This window comes from Penicillium crustosum, assembly GCF_028827405.1.
Source record: "Penicillium crustosum strain IBT 35664 chromosome Unknown utg000001l_segment0_segment0, whole genome shotgun sequence".
Classification (NCBI taxonomy): domain Eukaryota; kingdom Fungi; phylum Ascomycota; class Eurotiomycetes; order Eurotiales; family Aspergillaceae; genus Penicillium; species Penicillium crustosum.
In genome coordinates, this window is record NW_026623122.1 from 5,864,404 (window position 1) to 5,882,882 (window position 18,479).

The 18,479-nt window shown below is 46.8% G+C and overlaps 6 protein-coding genes across 6 annotated transcripts; 4 read left to right on the forward strand and 2 right to left on the reverse strand.

Annotated features, from left to right (window-relative positions):
* Window positions 1–1,621: 1,621 nt before the first annotated feature.
* On the forward strand, window positions 1,622–2,761 carry N7487_002205 (putative alkaline lipase; the record flags this gene model as incomplete). The annotated part of the gene is made up of 6 exons (XM_056869952.1): window positions 1,622–1,712; window positions 1,771–1,898; window positions 1,948–2,011; window positions 2,062–2,432; window positions 2,489–2,533; window positions 2,603–2,761. 6 exons carry the CDS (start codon window positions 1,622–1,624, stop codon window positions 2,759–2,761), a joined length of 858 nt encoding a protein of 285 aa, XP_056734736.1.
* A 659-nt stretch (window positions 2,762–3,420) lies between these two features.
* Window positions 3,421–5,380, reverse strand: N7487_002206 (uncharacterized protein; the record flags this gene model as incomplete). The annotated part of the gene is made up of 7 exons (XM_056869953.1): window positions 3,421–3,648; window positions 3,736–3,805; window positions 3,876–3,960; window positions 4,035–4,311; window positions 4,370–4,886; window positions 4,958–5,255; window positions 5,284–5,380. 7 exons carry the CDS (start codon window positions 5,378–5,380, stop codon window positions 3,421–3,423), a joined length of 1,572 nt encoding a protein of 523 aa, XP_056734737.1.
* Window positions 5,381–6,027: 647 nt separating this feature from the next.
* Window positions 6,028–8,787, forward strand: N7487_002207 (alpha-L-rhamnosidase; the record flags this gene model as incomplete). The annotated part of the gene is made up of 1 exon (XM_056869954.1): window positions 6,028–8,787. The coding sequence occupies one exon, from the start codon at window positions 6,028–6,030 to the stop codon at window positions 8,785–8,787; it is 2,760 nt and encodes a 919-aa protein (XP_056734738.1).
* A 556-nt stretch (window positions 8,788–9,343) lies between these two features.
* Window positions 9,344–11,390, forward strand: N7487_002208 (aspartate-semialdehyde dehydrogenase-like protein; the record flags this gene model as incomplete). The annotated part of the gene is made up of 3 exons (XM_056869955.1): window positions 9,344–9,450; window positions 9,522–10,422; window positions 10,482–11,390. The coding sequence occupies 3 exons, from the start codon at window positions 9,344–9,346 to the stop codon at window positions 11,388–11,390; spliced, it is 1,917 nt and encodes a 638-aa protein (XP_056734739.1).
* Window positions 11,391–11,750: 360 nt separating this feature from the next.
* Window positions 11,751–12,857, reverse strand: N7487_002209 (fungal specific transcription factor domain-containing protein; the record flags this gene model as incomplete). The annotated part of the gene is made up of 1 exon (XM_056869956.1): window positions 11,751–12,857. One exon carries the CDS (start codon window positions 12,855–12,857, stop codon window positions 11,751–11,753), a length of 1,107 nt encoding a protein of 368 aa, XP_056734740.1.
* Window positions 12,858–14,513: 1,656 nt separating this feature from the next.
* Window positions 14,514–15,578, forward strand: N7487_002210 (BTB/POZ domain-containing protein; the record flags this gene model as incomplete). The annotated part of the gene is made up of 4 exons (XM_056869957.1): window positions 14,514–14,638; window positions 14,725–14,880; window positions 14,932–15,426; window positions 15,551–15,578. 4 exons carry the CDS (start codon window positions 14,514–14,516, stop codon window positions 15,576–15,578), a joined length of 804 nt encoding a protein of 267 aa, XP_056734741.1.
* Between the last annotated feature and the right edge of the window lie 2,901 nt (window positions 15,579–18,479).

Here is an 18,479-nt window from a genome sequence, read left to right on the forward strand (position 1 = left end):
AAAACGTTTCCGGTTAGCGGGTAATAACTGGCCCGGTTTCAGGTCGGGATCCCCGGGTACGAAAATCCCATGTGTTTCGTATAACACAGCCCGACAAGATCACTACTACTTCTGGTGGAAGATTGTGACGATCTTTATCAATTGGCGTCGATCAGAGTCTGATCAAGGTTCAAGCTTTAATATATTCCCGGTTGGGAAGGCCAAGGCGCTTTAATTAAACACATGACTATATTTCACGCTTCCCCGCAAATATTTGTTCGACTAGCCCACTTTCTGGCCGTTTTCAGGGCTAGCCTTGCCAAGTCCATCTTTGGTTGCTCATGTTTCTGCTCCACCCGACGGTACGAGTACGATTTTTGTCACCGCTAGTGCAGGTCCAACCTTTTAGCCCCGTAGTATCCATGGATGGTTTGCAATACGAGCGTTCCATGGATCCTTCCATCATCCACCGCACATTAGATCGTAAGGCCAATTTACACTTTTCACGGTCTTTCTTGCCGCCTATGTCTTATAACTTGCGGCTAACCTTTCTCACTCTTTCTATAATACTAATATGGTTCGTAGCGGGAGCAGGGGTGTACAGAATATGTAAAGACCCCCACGATCACATGTTATCACATGCCCAAGGATCATCCCTTATGTCTATGTTCTAAACCTTAGTTCATTTATTCGCCTAATTAGTCCATATGCGTATGGATATAGTGGATGAAGTGGAGCTTGCTATAGTATACTCACGTTTTACTCCATAGTGGTTGTTCCTCCACTTCTGTCCCCTTTTCTAGTGTCCCTTTTTCTAGTCTTTTGAATTGCCTCCACTTTTTTTTTAAAAGCCATGGCACGTGGAGAAGTGTACCAAAAAAAATGCCGCTTGACTAGGCTGTATAAGCGACTAACTACGCGTTCTTGTTCCATATTTTGAATTCATAATGCTTAAATCACGTATGGTATAAGTCTATGCTCAATTCTCTAAATGATATCTTTGCTTATTTTATAGCTTATTATATTTAAATTAGATATTGAACAGCTATTGAATCGTCTTGCACGGAGCGGGTTAACGGTGAGCCAGGCCGTCGAAATTTAATATGGGAAAATCCTCCGTACTACGGCCCCATTTCTGTGCTTCAAGACATAAACATCGCCAAAGTGGTTCACGGGTAGTTATTAGCAATTTTGATTAGTTCACGATGGCTTTCGGCACATATGTCTCAGCGGCCTGGTCCCATACGGTGTGAAGATCAAATGAGGCTTTGAAGCCTATAGGTAGTACTTGCACTCGCTGGGGCTGTTATCGCCATACTGGTAAACCGAGAAATCCACGGAGATTCCCCGAATGGTTCATTTGTAAATTACCTTGCATGATGGCTTCCTGACTCTATACTATGCATTACCTGTTTGGGATGTCATCCCCGACGCAGTCCACTTGGCGCCACATTCGGCCACCTTCCCTGCATTTAGTGTGCAAATATAGCGACAACGAGTACGATGGGACTTTGAGGGGTACCTGAAGAATTATTTAAAGAGCAAGATAACCCCACACAATTTTCTGTTTGTGCATCCAAAGACAACGGTCCAGCAGCCTTCCTCAAGAGTATTCTATAACACCCTCATACATTGTTTCGATATGTTGTTCAACTACCAATCTTTACTCGTGGGAGTCTCTCTGATCTCTCAAGCCCTGTCTGCACCTATTTTGGAGTCGAGGGCAACTGCTGGTATGTCAATTTATCAGCCCAGCTCCATTCGACTAGGCAGCTCTAACATTTTCTCAAGACGCCGCTGCCTTCCCTGATCTGCACCGTGCAGCAAAGCTTTCTTCCGCTGCCTACACAGGTTGCATCGGAAAGGCCTTCGATGTCACTATCACCAAGAGGATTTATGACCTCGTGACCGACACCAATGTAGGCGTGGTATTTGCCCTATACGTTGGCAAATAACTAATTTCAATAGGGATTCGTCGGATACTCCACCGAGAAGAAGACCATCGCGGTCATCATGAGGGGCTCGACTACCAGTATGGCAAAATCACTTCTTAATACTAGCTCAACATGCTAATTAATCCAGTCACCGACTTCGTGAACGACATTGACATTGCTCTCATCACTCCTGAGCTCTCGGGCGTGACTTTCCCCTCTGATGTGAAGATCATGAGAGGTGTTCACAGACCTTGGTCCGCTGTACACGACACCATCATTACTGAAGTCAAGGCTCTCATTGCGAAGTACCCTGATTACACTCTGGAGGCAGTCGGACATTCCCTCGGTGGTGCCCTCACATCCATTGCCCACGTTGCCCTGGCCCAGAACTTCCCGGACAAGTCACTTGTCAGCAATGCCCTTAACGCCTTCCCCATCGGCAACCAAGCGTGGGCCGACTTTGGTACTGCGCAGGCCGGTACCTTCAACCGCGGAAATAACGTTCTTGACGGTGTCCCTGTAAGCCATGGTTGAAACTGACATGCTATATTAAAGTAGCTAACCATACAACACAGAACATGTACTCGAGCCCGCTTGTTAACTTCAAGCACTATGGAACCGTGAGTTATCCTACCGATTCCCCTTTAGATATCAATGTTCAATCGCTTATCAACCATAACCATGCACAGGAATACTACAGCTCTGGTACCGAGGCTAGCACCGTGAAGTGCGAAGGCCAGCGTGACAAGTCTTGCTCTGCCGGCAATGGCATGTACGCTGTCACTCCCGGTCACATCGCAAGCTTTGGCGTCGTGATGCTTACTGCTGGTTGTGGCTATCTGAGCTGAGTACCAGAAGCGAATATGACAGCAATGTTCGACACAGATCACTTATTCTGAGGACAGAGCGACCTCGGATAACTAATATATTATCTACTGCTCTAATAGTTAGTTTATACTTATTTGTGTATATTGGATGGTTGGTCATCCAAAGCGATCAGCGTAATAAAAATACATCTGATTTGAAATCAATTCTACTACATCATGACCTATTAAGAATATAGATAAGTCATCACGTTTCTTTTGCCCCACGAGACCAAGCCAGACTCTAGAATTTTCCAAATCAGGCGCCGTCTACATGTTGAGAAGAAGAAGAATATGACGATTTTATTTATCCCTACGCTTCACGGGTCACTCTAGGCCACTACCCGCTAGACTGGGTACGGACTCCCTTTTTGGTCTAGTGGCCAGATAAACGCGGGAGAGGTAGATTTCAGGTGGGGCCGCTCGTAAAAATATGAAACTCATGAGATAACTTTTGGATAATTAGGAAGCGAATCTGAATTACGTCGGATGGCAATTCTCGCATGGCTGTATTGCACGCTATTTACGTAAGAACCACAAAGTACTTAATTTGAACGCTCTCTCTACCGTGCATATCGTTCCTATTCAGGAATGGACGGGTTCCAATCATCACCGACACAACCAGCCCCCTCTTTTAGCTCTGTTCAAGCAGTTACCTCATCGTGCTCAGTCATGCCAGTTCCGCTGTCCAATCCCTTATCTTTAATCTGTTGCGCCCGAATCCTGGTCTCACTAACTAGATACTCGCTTTTCGCGGAGTTAGGGATGAACCAGGGGCTCTCAGTAAAGAGACTTTTCATCTCTTCAAGGGGCAACTGTTTCGTCTCCGGAAGCATGGCCCAAAAGAAGACGGCATTCGTGAAATTGCAGACCTGTATGAAGAAGATCAGGGACCCCTCAAGTTCTCACTAGTAGATAGGCAAAAGAGAGGCAAGGAGAGGTGTTTGATTGGTACTCACCACAAAGAGGATGTAAAATTTCCAGCCGGAGTTTTCCATTCCAATAGGTGTCACTTGGCCAATCATTGTACTAAGAAAGCCATTGAAATTAGCGTTTTTATCATGCTATTCCGAGATTCAAAATAGAAGGGAAGACACACTTAAAGGCGAATGATACCATGCAACCCAAGGCTACACCCTTGGCTCGGGTTGCCGTATCGAAAATCTCGGCAGGGATCATCCAGGCTAAGCAAAAGTTAGCAGTTAGTTATGCAATAGGGGAATCGGATTATGGGAACGAGGATGGAAGGCAACCATACACAGTGATCCCATACTGGCGAAGCAGAAATTATAAACCCATGTCATGATAATGAAACCCCAATGTGCACCAGTGTTGTGCACCTCGGGAGGGAATTGAGCTAGAAGAATTGTGCTGATCACATATGTGAGACACATGGCCAGGTTTCCACCAACCACAAGTTTACGACGACCTATCTTATCGACGACCATCATGAGGAGAAATTCACCAATAAGGCCAATGATTGAGTTAATCGCTTGGTAGCGGAGGGTGTCCGTTCCATCGATGCCAATTTGTTTCTAATTTGGAGTCACTGTTAGCTATTTGAAGAAAGGGGATTCTGGCAAGAAAGCTTACAAAGATGGTGACCGAGTAATATTGAATTGCGGAGACTCCGGTCATTTGTGTGGCAGCTTGCATCGCGCAAGCTAACAGCAGACGACGGAAGTTTGACTTATCAGTGACCCACTGAGAGAATTTGACCTGACTATGTTCTTTCTCTTCGGCAACCTGCGCTCTGATTTGCTCAAACTCAGCGAGAACCCACGGATCGGATGTGTTACCATTGGCATGTAGCCGTGCCAGAGTCTGTAGACCTTTCTCCAGCTGACCCTGGCTAATGAGCCAGCGAGGGGATTCTGGAAAAAGGAAAATCAGACTGGACAGAAGAGCAGCTGGCACAATCTGGATGCCTAACGGTATGCGCCATTGGCGATTGTCTGCAAAACTAACATAGGTGCCATAACTGATCCAACTTCCACAGACGCCACCAATGCCGAGCATGAACTGTTGTAGTCCGGTGACCAGGCCTCGAATATTGGGGTGAACTAATTCTGCTTGATAAATTGGAACGATCATGGTGAGGACACCGACGCTATCAGTTGTTAGCTACCAAAGCCAGATATAGGCCATCGACCGGAGGGGGAGTTGGGAAAGGCGGCTCACGAGACACCTGCAATGAAACGGCCTCCCAAGATGTAGCCATAGTCACGGGCGCCGGTCTGTAAACTACCTCCCAGGCAGAAGATGACCCCGCCAGCCAAGATTGTTGCTCGGCGGCCAAAGTAATCTGAGCACGGGTACGCCAACCCTGCCCCGATAACTGCGCCCGCCGTGAGCAGCGAAGCAACTAGGCCTATCTCTGTGGTAGTCGGGCTGAAATAGTTCAAGAAAGAACCGCTAGATACCACTGAGAAAGACAAACCCACTGTCGTTAGTTCCTGCAAGTAGACGATTGGATGCACTCTATGCTGCCTATGTAGCTAGCTTACCTTCGGCCACAATTGTAAGGTCATATCCGTAGAGGAATGATCCAAGTGCAGCAAATGTGCCTACCAGAAATTGGTATACCCTAGGAGGAAAGCCCATCTTCTTTCCTAAGAAGTTCAATTGATCTTGGGTATAGGCAAAGAATGAAGATTTCTGTTTGTCTAGAATACCAAGGGAAATCCCCAGCTTTTAAGCTATGCAGATCACCATGCGGGGAGCCAAGCTCATGCTTGGCGCAAGCGACTTTGAAGGAGAAGGCTGCGCTGAATAGAGAGCCCCTGTGGGATATGCAGATGTACATTGGATTGGGGCGTGTTCCACCAAAAAACACACTATGCGGGGAAATGTGGGTTAACTTTTAGTCGATGCCAGTGGTCAACTCTACATGAACGGGCGATCGAAGAAGCGAGAGGCCGAGATCCATTAATTTCCACTTTGGGAAACCTCCCGGTGGCGCGAGAACGCCTGCGGAAAATCAGCCAATCACAATCAAAAGATTCCGCAGTCACTTATAGTTCTCAATATTGCTCTTCTATCTGGAGACCAGCATGGTAAAATATCTCCTGTTGTACAAGAGACATGACGATCTCTCGGGATAATAGAAAGCGAGCCAAAATTAGGATGGGACGAAACAGAATGACCTGAGAAAATGGTCTTCCAGTCTGTCAGCCTTACTGTCTCTTTCCAACTCTGCTTGTATTTTTTTCTTTCCAGAGAAAACGCAATTGTGAGTCAAGCCATCAGAAATGGTCGAAATAACTGCAATACGCTTTGAACAGCATCATTCAGGACTGGGCGTACAATGCGCTGCACCTCGAATCTCCTGGACCTTCTCTCCTATTAGCGAATCCATCTGCAACTGGGAGCAGTCACAGTATGAGATTTCTCTGAGCCGTGGAACTGGACCATCAGCACACTTCATTGTTCAAAGTGCCGAGTCGTCTTTGGTTCCATGGCCGAGCACGCCGTTGCAGTCGCGAGAACAAGTCCGGGTGCGAGTTCGCGTGTGTGGTACTTGGGTGGATACAAAAACCAGGAGCATATCCTCGGATTGGTCTGCCTGGTCATCTTGGACAACCGTTGAATGCAGTCTTCTTAGCTCGCAGGATTGGATTGCAATGCCTATCTCCGGCCTATCGGCTCCATCGATCCACGAAGATGAACCATTGAGGCCCTTGCTCTTCCGGAAGGGATTTGTACTGGCAAGATCATTTGGCCCCGTGCAACGAGCGCGGTTGTACATCACGGCTTTCGGGGTCTATCGGGCATATCTCAATGGACACAGGATAGGGGATCACGAAATGGCACCAGGCTGGACAAGCTATCACCATCGCCTTGCATATCAAGTATTTGACGTCGAATCATTAGTCACTCCAAATGGTGATAATGTGTTGAGCGTCGAAGTCGCCGAAGGCTGGTATGCGGGCCGACTGGGATTTGGTGGTGGCAAACGGTACATCTATGGTAATAGAATTGCCGTGATGGCTCAGCTGGAAGTAGACGGGCTCGCAGGAGGACGATTCCAGCTTGCATCAGATCTCAGTTGGAGGTGCCACCCAAGCCCCATTGTTACAAGTGAAATCTACAATGGGGAATTATATGACGCGCGCGCAGGAGTCGGAGATTGGAACCAACATGGTGATCGTTATGTTGACAGTGACTGGGAGGCAGTCTCCGTGTTGGACTTTGCTCGTGCGCGATTATATGCCCCAAACGCTCCTCCAGCACGAATCACGGAGATGTTATCACCCGAGAAAATATTCATTACTCCAAATGGCCGGACGATCCTGGACTTTGGCCAAAATTTGGTCGGAAAGCTTCTCATACATTCGATCACGCTCCCAGTGAACGCGAAGGTGAGCTTCACCCATGCCGAGGTCATGGGAGATGATGGAGAATTGGGAACGCGACCCCTTCGCGGGGCACAATGCGTTGACACGATCATCTCATCTGGGCGGACGTTGATTGATTGGTCGCCGAAGTTCACTTTCCATGGATTTCGATTTGTGCAAGTCGACGGATGGGATCCTCGAACGCAGCAGTCCTGGCAAAAGAATATCCAGGCGCTAGTGATTCACACGGATTTAAGGAGGACGGGTCGATTTGAGTGTTCCAACTTGGCTGTCAATAAATTGCATCAAAATGCCTGCTGGAGTATGCGTGGGAACTTCTTGTCAATTCCTACGGATTGCCCCCAGCGGGACGAACGCTTGGGATGGACGGGAGACATTCAGGTCTTTGGTCCATCCGCCACATTCCTGTATGACTCCATTGGGATGCTCTCAGAGTGGATGGAAGATGTCGCCTGTGAACAATCAACTCACAACGGTATTCCTCCTCTGGTAGTTCCTAACACCCTGGACCATGTGTGGCCATCCATTCCCCAGGCTCTGTGGGATGACGTGGTGATCATTCTTCCATGGGTATTATACCAGTCATCCGGCGATCGCGATATTTTAAATCGACAGTATCCGAGCATGACCTCGTGGCTGGACCAGGGAGTATGTCGAGGCAAAGACGGATTGTGGAACCCGGAGATATGGCAGCTCGGCGACTGGCTCGACCCTCAGGCACCAGTCGACGAGCCGGGTGACTGCCGAACAAATGGCACGCTGGTGGCAGACGCATATCTTGTCCATGTTACGTCCCTCATGGCTAAAATTGCCTCCGTACTAGCCAGGGAGACAGAAAGTACACATTATTGGAGCAAAAGCCAGCATCTTCGGGCCGTTTTCAAAGACAAATACATAGCACCGTCGGGGCTCATAGTTGGCGATTCTCAGACGGCTTATTCCTTGGCCATTGTCTTTGGAATATTGTCCACACAGCGCCAGCTTGACACAGCCAGTCATCAGCTCGCCGCACGTGTACGCATGGCAAAGTTCCGCGTAGCAACCGGCTTTGCCGGTACGCCCGTCATTTTACGGGCTCTAACTGAGACTAATAATCTTTCTCTGGCCTATCGAATGCTGCTCGAAGACCGTTGCCCATCGTGGTTGTATCCGATCACTATGGGTGCTACCACCATCTGGGAACGCTGGGACAGCATGCTTCCCAACGGGCTCATCAACCCCGGTGAAATGACCTCCTTCAATCATTATGCCTTGGGATCTGTTGTCAACTGGCTCCACGAGACTGTTGGCGGGCTCCGACCACTGGAAGCTGGTTGGAAAACTGCACTAGTGTGTCCACAGCCAGGGGGCTCCTTAACTCACGCTGTAGTGTCGTACGAAAGCGTCTACGGCCGCTGGAACTGCCAGTGGAAGCTACTTGGTGATGGGGATCGAAATGAAGCAGGGAAAGCAGTAACATTCTGTTTAGATCTGATTGTCCCACCAAACTGTCGAGCTGTAGTCAAGATACGGGGTAAAGAAGATGGATCCACCAGCTTGGAGGAGAATGTTGGGTCTGGAAAGCATCAGTGGAAGATACCATTTTATGCTTCGTCGTGGCCACCTCTGGCGACTACTCCATTCATAACGAACCCCGGACAGAATGTGACTTAGATCCTTAGATAGAACGCATGGAATAATGAGCCCTTTGATAATTATACTAGATGATAAATTACTTGCTTGAGTCTGACTTTTTCCAGTCATAAACCCATCATAATGTTTTGATATTGTACGGAGACAATCTGGTATAAAGTCCTGCAAGACACACGTCGTATTAAACAAATCCACTCGGTGATTTGCTGTTTTGGGAGTAGACTCTTCCAAAATAAAGTAGAACCGGATTCTAACTTGTCCATACCTCAGATGCTGGGCCTAATCATCTGCAGGGGAGTGGATTTCATGCTTGCCCTTTCGGGGAAACTCACACCGAATTTTTACCTAACTAGGGGGGCACTGAGAGAATTGTCTCATCCTCGGATTAATGCTTGACGACTGCCCCAATCTCAGGGGACTTTAGATTTTATGGTACCATGTGAATATCCTGGGGTAGCGCTTGGTTTCTTGTGTTTATAAAGGCCCGTCCCTTCGACTTGGCTCTTGACCTCACCAGACCAAGCCAAACACTCAATAGAGTTGATCAATCTGGACCTTGCATTTGGATATATTCATTATGATATTGTCTTCCATCTTGTATTTCGCTTCTAGCGTGGCAGCATTGACACTTGACGTTGCTTCGTCCGGAGGCAATCAGTCTAGCTCCCTCCTATATGGACTTTTGTACGAGGTGAGTCGCTGATTTTTTCCGAATTCCTCTGCCTAAATCTGGAACTGAGACTGAGTCATGATAGGATATTTATCATTCTGGCGACGGCGGTCTCTATGGGGAGATGCTGCGAAACCGAGCCTTCCAAGGATCCTCGTCCGGTGGAGCTGCCAGTCTGGCACGGAACACGAACTACTGGCAACCTGTGGGGGGGTGTTTCACTGGCAATCGACACATCTTCTCCAGCCCTTTCATCCAGCCTGCCATACCAGATGCGCATGGACGTGCCGGAGGGAACCACTGGCACTGTAGGATTCTACAATGAAGGCTTCTGGGGTTTCGACGTAGATACGACGAAGCGTTACATCACCAGTCTGTATATGCGAGGGGGTTACTCCGGGACCGTTGATTGCTACTTTCAAAGTAACACCACCGGTCAAATCCTCGGATCGACGAGCTTGAATATCGATCAGACCTCATCTTCGGGATGGGTGCAGAGCACCTCCCCCACATTTCAACCGAGCAAAACTGGCACCGATGGCAACAACATGTTTTACTTCACGTTTGATGGGTCAAAATTGGCCGGGAAAAGTGTTTATTTTAATATATTGAGCTTGTTCAAACAAACGCTCGATGACCGGTCAAACGGCGTGCGTGAGGACCTGGGCAACGCGTTGCTCAACATGAACCAGAAATATATCCGACTGCCAGGTGGAAACAATATGGAGGGCAACAACTCCCCTTATGAATGGAAATGGAACGAAACGATCGGATCTCTTGAGAATCGTCCAGGCCGCCCAGGCACCTGGGGTGATATCAATACCGATGGGTTTGGCCTTCTAGAAATGATGCAAATGGCACAGGATCTGGGGCTTGAGGTAATCTTAGGCATCTGGGCTGGACTGTACCTGGACGGTGAGGAAATTTCCGAGGCCAACCTACAGCCACACGTTGATTCTGTCATGAATGAGTTGGAGTTTCTTCTGGTAAGCTTGACCCCACATATAGCATAATATGTATGCTATACAAGCGCTAACGAGATTAGGGAGATGAATCAACGACGTACGGAGCTCAACGGGCTGCCCTGGGATTCCCCTCAGCTTTTACCATCAACTGGATTGAGATTGGTAATGAAGACTACCTCAACGGTGGCACAAACTCGTACTATTCGTACCGATACATGGCCTTCTACAACGCTATTCACGCTGTCTATCCATCCATCAATCTCATCTCAACCATCAACCCAAATCCAGTCACATCCAATGGCAGCTCGCTGGACCTACATATCTATGGCAATGAGAACTACTTTGTTTCTCTTTTCAATACATTTGATCAAGCCAGCCGCGAATACCCAGTCTTCGTCAACGAGTACGCAGCGACCAACACCGGCTCTAACAACGATGGCCAAGTAGGAGCCCAGACTCTGGGTATGTCCTGTGCGGAGGCCATCTTCCTTTTAGGCTGTGAAAGGAACTCCGACGTCATTGTCGGCTCTGCCTACGGTGCTCTGATCAAGAACTATAATGAAGCGCCAGATACAGTAGCTGTTATCAAGCACACGGCAAACGAGGTCCTCTACACCATCAGCTACTATGTCCAGAAGCTTTTTGCGGACAATATGGCCACAGAAACTTTGCCCGTTACAGCCACAGATGGGGGATTTGGCCCTGTCTATTGGTCCGCAACTGCGAACAGTTCCTCCACTATCCTCAAACTGGTGAATTATAACGGGGAGACCGGATCGTCCAACGCTGTGCTGGTCAATGTCGAGGGTTCTTCGAAGACCACTGCAACTCTGATCACCTTGACTGCTCCAAATCCCACGAGTGTCAACAACCTCCCCTCCTTGGGAGGCGAGAGCAGTATCATCAGCACCACAACCTTGTCCAGATCTGCTGACAGCTTCTCCGTCAGCTTCAGCAACGCTTACGAGATTGCGATCTTAGTTATCTAATTAGCACTGCGTGGCTGATTGTTGGTTCCAATGTGAATGTCTTCCGGCTGTGTTCGATGCGGATTACTCATAATTTACAGTCATATTGCACACGCAAGACTGAGATAGTGGCTTATTGACCGCAAATAGATGCAGACGGGTTTAGCCGTCTTCCTTTGTCATTAACTTATTCAATTAACCCATGATTAGCCTCATTCCTATCCAGGTAGAATTATGTATGATACTGCCATACAATTTTTATTTTCTGCCACAAATTGGTATTCCAAAGTCCAAGCAAGTAATGAACTATATTGACATCAGGTCTGCCCGGGACTGGAATCTCCCGGTTATTCTTATGGTTATGATGATGGGTAGAGCGCATTAGCTAGTTCCAAATGTGGGTAATCGACCTTTTTGGGAGAACATATGTGCTTGCGTGGAGATAATCTCCATTTCCAAGGCCGTGTGTGGATCAATGGCTTTCTCTTCGAGTGGTAACGCATACTCAAATAAAAACCGCACCATCCAACGATCAAGACGATGTGTGTGATGGTTACGAGAGAGGAGCAGGCAATTATTCTGAAACTCCATCAATCGATTAATCTTGAGGTTATCAGCCAGAGAATCACAAGGAGAAACAAGTAGAAATCGCAATCTGGCTTCACCAGGAAAGGGAATATTCACCATGGTTTTGACAATAGGCCAGTACTCTTCCAACTCGAGCAATGCCTCGAAATTCGCCTCGAGGCAGTGCCGTGACTGTGGAAGTTCACTTTCTTCGCCAAACAGAAGGGTGTGTAGAAGAACGGAAGAGGAGACGATCGCCATGTGGCCGACGGTGGGGTACACGGCCTCGCATCCGGGCTGTTGTCTCCCACGGGCGAGCCAGGTGCTATAATTAAGAGCATGGTGTTTACATCGCGCTGCAAATTGTCGAGCACGCATTGTCATCGTGGATCTTGTATCAAGATACTGGTAGAAAAGTAAGGTGGCATAGTGGTGGAAGCCAAGATGAAGACCCATAAAGATGCCCCCAGTTCCCCGGCTGCTATGCTCTATGAGGTTTGACTCCGTCAATTTGACATCGCGTGGAAGTCTACTTTCCCAGTTATCCAAAAGTTGAGCAAGATGACTCGTGTCTTGTTCAATTTTATCTGGATGCAGTTCATGGCTGTTGGCGGCGCGCCAGTTGAGTTCCTGAATCGGGCTGAACACTTCGATGAGCGTGGCCATTTGTGCCCATAAACCAGGACTCTGAAATGCCATGTGCGGGTCCTTCAATGGCTCATCAGGTTCCATGTCGGAAAACAGGTGCTCGTCCATAGGTAACCGAGCCGGTCGAGGCCAGTCTTTCATCTGGCGAGGGAAGCCCAAGCTGGAAGAGCACCAATTGTCCGCTGCAAAAAGCGCCCACCAGATTCGGATTCGAAGTTCATGGGAGACTTCGTTCTCTTTCTCCTGTCCCGTTCGTGGCTCCATCAATTGCATCATTGCAATTGCGGTTCCTATCGATTCATTCAATATGGGTCTTCATGCATTCGGGGTCTGACAGTACACATCTACACGCGCATGTGCGCATTAAGTCGAACGAGAAAAAAAGAAATTTCAAACTTACGAAAGAACAGAAACTCAGACGATGGGTTTGCATGTGCCACACATAGGTTTGCCACCAGAATGCAGGTTTGAATATTTTCTAAGCACACCCTTTCAAGATCGATTTTAAGTAGTCGTTTAGACTCTGCTGTGAGTAGAGGCTGGAGTGATCGTAAAGTTGGCTGAGTTGTAACGTGAGCGCCCATTGCGCAGATAGCCAGGATCAATGCCTTGCTGGCTCGCCGGTTGCGAATGTCCTCCCACAGTGTCGCTGTATGAAAAATGCTATGGGGCCGACCGTGAATCTTAGACAGATACTCGTGGACCAGCACGGCAACAGATTCATCGTCGGAGAGGAAATTTTCAACTCTAAAGGACTGAGTCTGCAATTCTGTTGGTGATCGAGCACGGGGCTGACGGGCCTCGAGAGTTCTCGTCTTCACTATTTTGGTCTGCAAGTGGGAACATGCAAGATGATGGCGCAAACAACGATTACAGGATGGCACAGAATCAGTGCCAAGACCAGGGATGCATTTGCGTTTAGCCTCTCGACACTGCTGACAAGAGCGCATGGCCTGCAAGATAAAATATAGCGTGAGGACAAATGAAGAGTGGATTACTCTGTGCTTCGTGGCCCACAGTGGGGAAAAGGGAACTGCGGAGAAACCAGAACAGCGGAATGCTGAGAAGACATGGCAAATAATTATCGCCAAACATGCCCCAATAAGAATCTAACAGCGATAGTCGGGTTATCAGTTTGAGTAGACTTTGGTCAATTGTGCTGTGACCATTACCACTAAAATCCTAGTATTTTATTCTAAAGTTCCAAATTACAAATACCTAGGCATAGGGTATGTGTTATTCGTACGAGTAGTCCCGATGTTTGTTTTCCCCCACGATGTACTAATATGTACCCTAAGTAGCTAACTAACTGGTACGTATACGCATTCTGCTTTACATTTATAATTCTTTTTGGTTACATGGAGTATTCATTAACTTTCCAATACTTCAACACGCTCTTGGGGAAGATTCTACATATATTTTTGATTAGTTCTGGTTGAACCCATCTGTCCCAAGTGTGACGTGAGAATTTAGCGCCAACCTGCACAGCCCTCAATCCCCCAAAGAACCAGCCACACGCAATTTCACCTGAGCCTGAGCCTCAATTACCAGGTGACTTGGTCTCTAGTCACATTTGATATCACCTGACCTGCGCATTTATAAACCCCCTCTTCCCGATTTCCTTTCTTCTTTTTTTCTTTCCTTCCACGCCTGCCGGAGTCGATAACTGTTCGCTAAGAGAGTCACCTCAGATTCTCGAATGCAAAGTCATCCCAGAACTGCGTATTCCTCGTCTTTTAACTAAGACTAGGGGGACGTTTCTGTGGGGAGCTTCCAAGACTCACATGCTTCGTGTGCATGATCAGCAGCGTCAACCCGCCTTTCTTTCGACCAACTCGTATCATTCTTTCCAATAAATACAAATTTATTCCGTCAGTTTTGACTATCTTCTGTGGGCATATCTCGGCAATAGGATTCCTTTGAGTCGCTATGTTCAAGCGCTCTTTCGTATCTAAGGACCGGGCGGGTAAAACCGTCAAGGTTGCTAAGAAGAAATACGACGAGCTGGCGAAGGAGAAGATAAAGCAGAAAGTGGAGAGTCCCTCAATGGGAAGGTGTGTTCATTTTATATAAAAATGCGAACCCGCGCTTTCCATAGATATCAACACTCATTTCATGTGCTGATAATGTATCCCTATAGTCCCCTTACCAGCCCTATCATTACTATGATAGTTGGCCGAGACCAGCGTCTCTTCGCCGCTCATGAAGATATCTTATCTGTGTCGCCGTTCTTTAGTTCTGCTCTAAAGGAGCAGTTTCTCGAAGACGGCGCGAAGCAACTGACTTTGCCTGACGAGTGAGACAATCCTATCCACTTCGATTGAGCACAAACTTATACTTGAGATAGAGAACCTGAGATTATGTCGTGTGTTCTCGAGTTTCTGTACAAGGGCGACTACTTCCCGCGCTTGTTGCGTGGAAAGCAAAGAAGCTCTTGGTCACTCGAGAACGCCCAGGATATCAATCAAACTGGTGGCCGTGGGTCGAGTGAGCCGACAATGTTCCACTCCAAAGTGGAAGATCTCGTTCTCCGAGACACGGCAGTGTACTGTGCTGCTGAGAAGTATGGCCTGGAAGAACTGAAGCGCCTTGCTCTCCGAAAGCAAGGCCTTCAGAGTGGTATTCCGGCCGACGTGATCTTACGATCCGCTCGATATGCATATGACAACACGCCCGAGTCTGATTCCCGACTGCGTGCTCATTACCTGGCTCTTATCATCCGCAGTCGCAAGACCTTTAAGAGCAGCGGAACCTTGCAGATGGAGATGGAGGAAGGGGGTAAGTTGTTCTTCGACCTGTTTGTGGCAATGTGTAACCACATGGATGATCTCTCGGAGCTGCGGTATGACTCAATTTCTCCTCCTCCTTCTCCTTCCCTCTCCCCTTAGCTCTCTGCGTATCACTCTTTTACTGCTGACCGTCTTCCTCGATGTCGAGCCCTCAGTGCTTACACTCGTGTCTACTAGCACCAAGCGATCGCCGAGGTTCTTCTAAGCGGTTGTAACATTTCCCTACTCGATCGAGCGACTTGGATTTTGAAATTGAACAAGCGAGGCATGCATTTTTATACCAGAATGGCACACTGACAATGAACTTGCACTGGCCTATGCTTTTGCTTCGGCAACTTGACCTTCACTTCTCTAGAGGTTGGCCGCCATTTTGGTTCGAAGAACCCGACCTTATTCGCCTTTAATAGGATCCATGGCGTATATTGACTTGCGTTCAACTATTCTACACTCCTTGAGATTGCAGCTCTTCTTGACACAATTTTTTATGATCTGCACTTAATCTGCTGCTCCTTTTTACGACGGTGATTATACCTTTGCGATTAATCTGGCAACGCGCCTATTTGGTGATGAGAAACAGAAATGAAAAGAAAAAAATCCGGCCACCTCAAACAAGCACACTGTAGAAATATTTATGAAGTAAATAGCGATATTATGTCTCATAACCTAGTCTTTCGGTTGTTTCAAGATCTAGGCAACCTAGAGCTTGAGACCGAATGCTCCGGTAACAATTTGAGTATGTGTATTAATAGTTCAACATCTCACCTCACCGTATATGAGATCTGAAATGTGCAATTCAGTGCTATCGGTCTGCAGGGGTCCCGTCCCATTTCTCACTATGCCGTGTATTTTGCCAGATAAGATACACCCGCATGGTAATGTCCAGGACAATGCTCACGGGTAGGCAAAGCCGTAAACCCCGAGGGGTAACTTGGGGTTTCATTGGCGAAGAATAACTGAGATACGATAATATTTCCGATGTGGTACACGACAAAACACAGTGAGGTAAGACTAGACCTCCGCAGAGCCCATAGAGCCCAAAGCCCAACCCGGGCCCAACCCTTAAATGGGTTGGGTTTTGGGACCGGCCTTGGGCCTACCGATGGGCTATAGGCCTTTGAACTCCCCTTTAGGGTTTTTAGCATTACCCTTCGTTTTACCCCCGTTTCTAAGCCTTATCCTAAAGGTATATTTTATTATTTTGAACGATTCCGAATCGATTACTAGTTATCTCTCTACATTATATCTAAACATATAGAAAAAGGCGTTAATTAAACAATTTATAAATTATAGATGTTTACTTAGAAAGTAATAATACTCTCGTCTAGGTCCTAAATATATTTCCAATATTAAAATGTTAATATTAATTTTTTTTTAAATGATATCTCGACCTATATCGATCGAATCTTATTTAAAACTAAAATCTATACTTCTATAGTTATTAATATGATATATTCCGAATTTGAACTAGATACAATTAGTATAAGGGTTAGAATACGATGTTGTATAGCGATGATAGGATACCGGTTAAACCCCCTCAATAGGCTGTGGGTTGGGTTGAACTTCGAAGGTTAGGCCCATAGCCCGCTGCTGGTTGAGCTTTGGCCCAGGGTTCGGGCCAATTTATGGGCTTTTGTAGAGGTCTAGGTAAGACGTACATATCAGATAATCTGGTTCATAAGGCTACCTTCCAGGGACCTTCTACAAGTGGGGCCTTCAATTGAAGAGTAAAGGCAAGTACGGTATTAAATTGTGGGAAAGTGACCAGAAGTGGTGATTTATATAGGGCTAAAATATAGCAAAACAAATGAATGAGAGATCCATGGATGTAAAGATGTCCCGGCCGATCTTGATGCTTATGAAATTTGCCATATTCTTTTTGAGAAGCGAATTCTACAGAAAGTATCCATCCTCTATAGTTGATTATACATTCCTATCCTATGAATCTGTCACGACCATCTTCCCATTTCTACCACGCATAATGGATAGCTTTTAGCAGTTGGATCGCCAGACTCGTCTTATGGTAATTAACCACATCCTGTTCTTTTCATGAAAGTGACTTGCTGTTGTGGATGAAGAACTGCATACTTTGATACTTTTATTCTTTACAGGAGTTGCTATTCAGATATCTTGTACAATTATTCTCGGAACGTAGCGTTCATACAAAGATCCGTGTCTTGAGTCATTTGGAGGCTCTGTGATCTCAGGGTTCAAATCACATTAAGCATTGCCATCTATAATTTTGTACCGTCGGTTGCTCTATATTGCGGGAATAGAAAGTAGGTTATTCATAATACATATTGATAAAAGCCTCTCCGTAGCATATTGGAACTGTAGGCCAGTTGATTATTCTCTCCTATATCAATTTAAAGCCTATGAGTAGATGTTACCTCCTTGACTCTGAACATTGTTCTCTGGTACAACTATAGTCGGGTCCCTCGAGTAAATGTTGGAATCCCAGTTGGCAATACCAAGGACCTGGAAATCTTATTGTCATAGCAATATAATCTCTTTAGTTTCCTGGGCAAGCGCAGAGAAGAGGAATTTGTGCTTTATCACCACAACCGCCGTTATCAACCATTTGATTTCAATTGCAGTCAAGAAAAACGTCTATTTGCAGAGACAAGAAGCTCTCACCCGTCATTTAAACCACCACATTATCAAGGGCCTGGAATTCGGCATTGTTCCCGACGTTGACGGGGGTTTTGACAGCACATTTTCTCTCCCAGTGGATGGTATAGCCTCTACATGTGCCAGCAAAGACAACCCAAGGTGAGTTATCTAGGCCTCATTGCTTGCTGATTCGGGTGATGGCATGGCACATCAGACGAACTATATTTGCGAGACTCGTCAACCTTTCAATCTTCATCGAGAATTTCAGTTTCTTTTCCTTTGAATCTTACTAGCCATACTATGCTATCACTTACAACAACGTCTCCAAAAGTTGCACACCGCGTGAATTTGTGACTTACGGCTTCCCAGGACTATATCCTTGGTTCCAACCCCAATACCCCCGATATCCTAGTTCAAATTAATCGGTTGCCACTAAGAGCCAGATCAGCAGCAACCTCATTTCTCCTTGTGCCTCTAAAAACTCTCAACTTCGTGA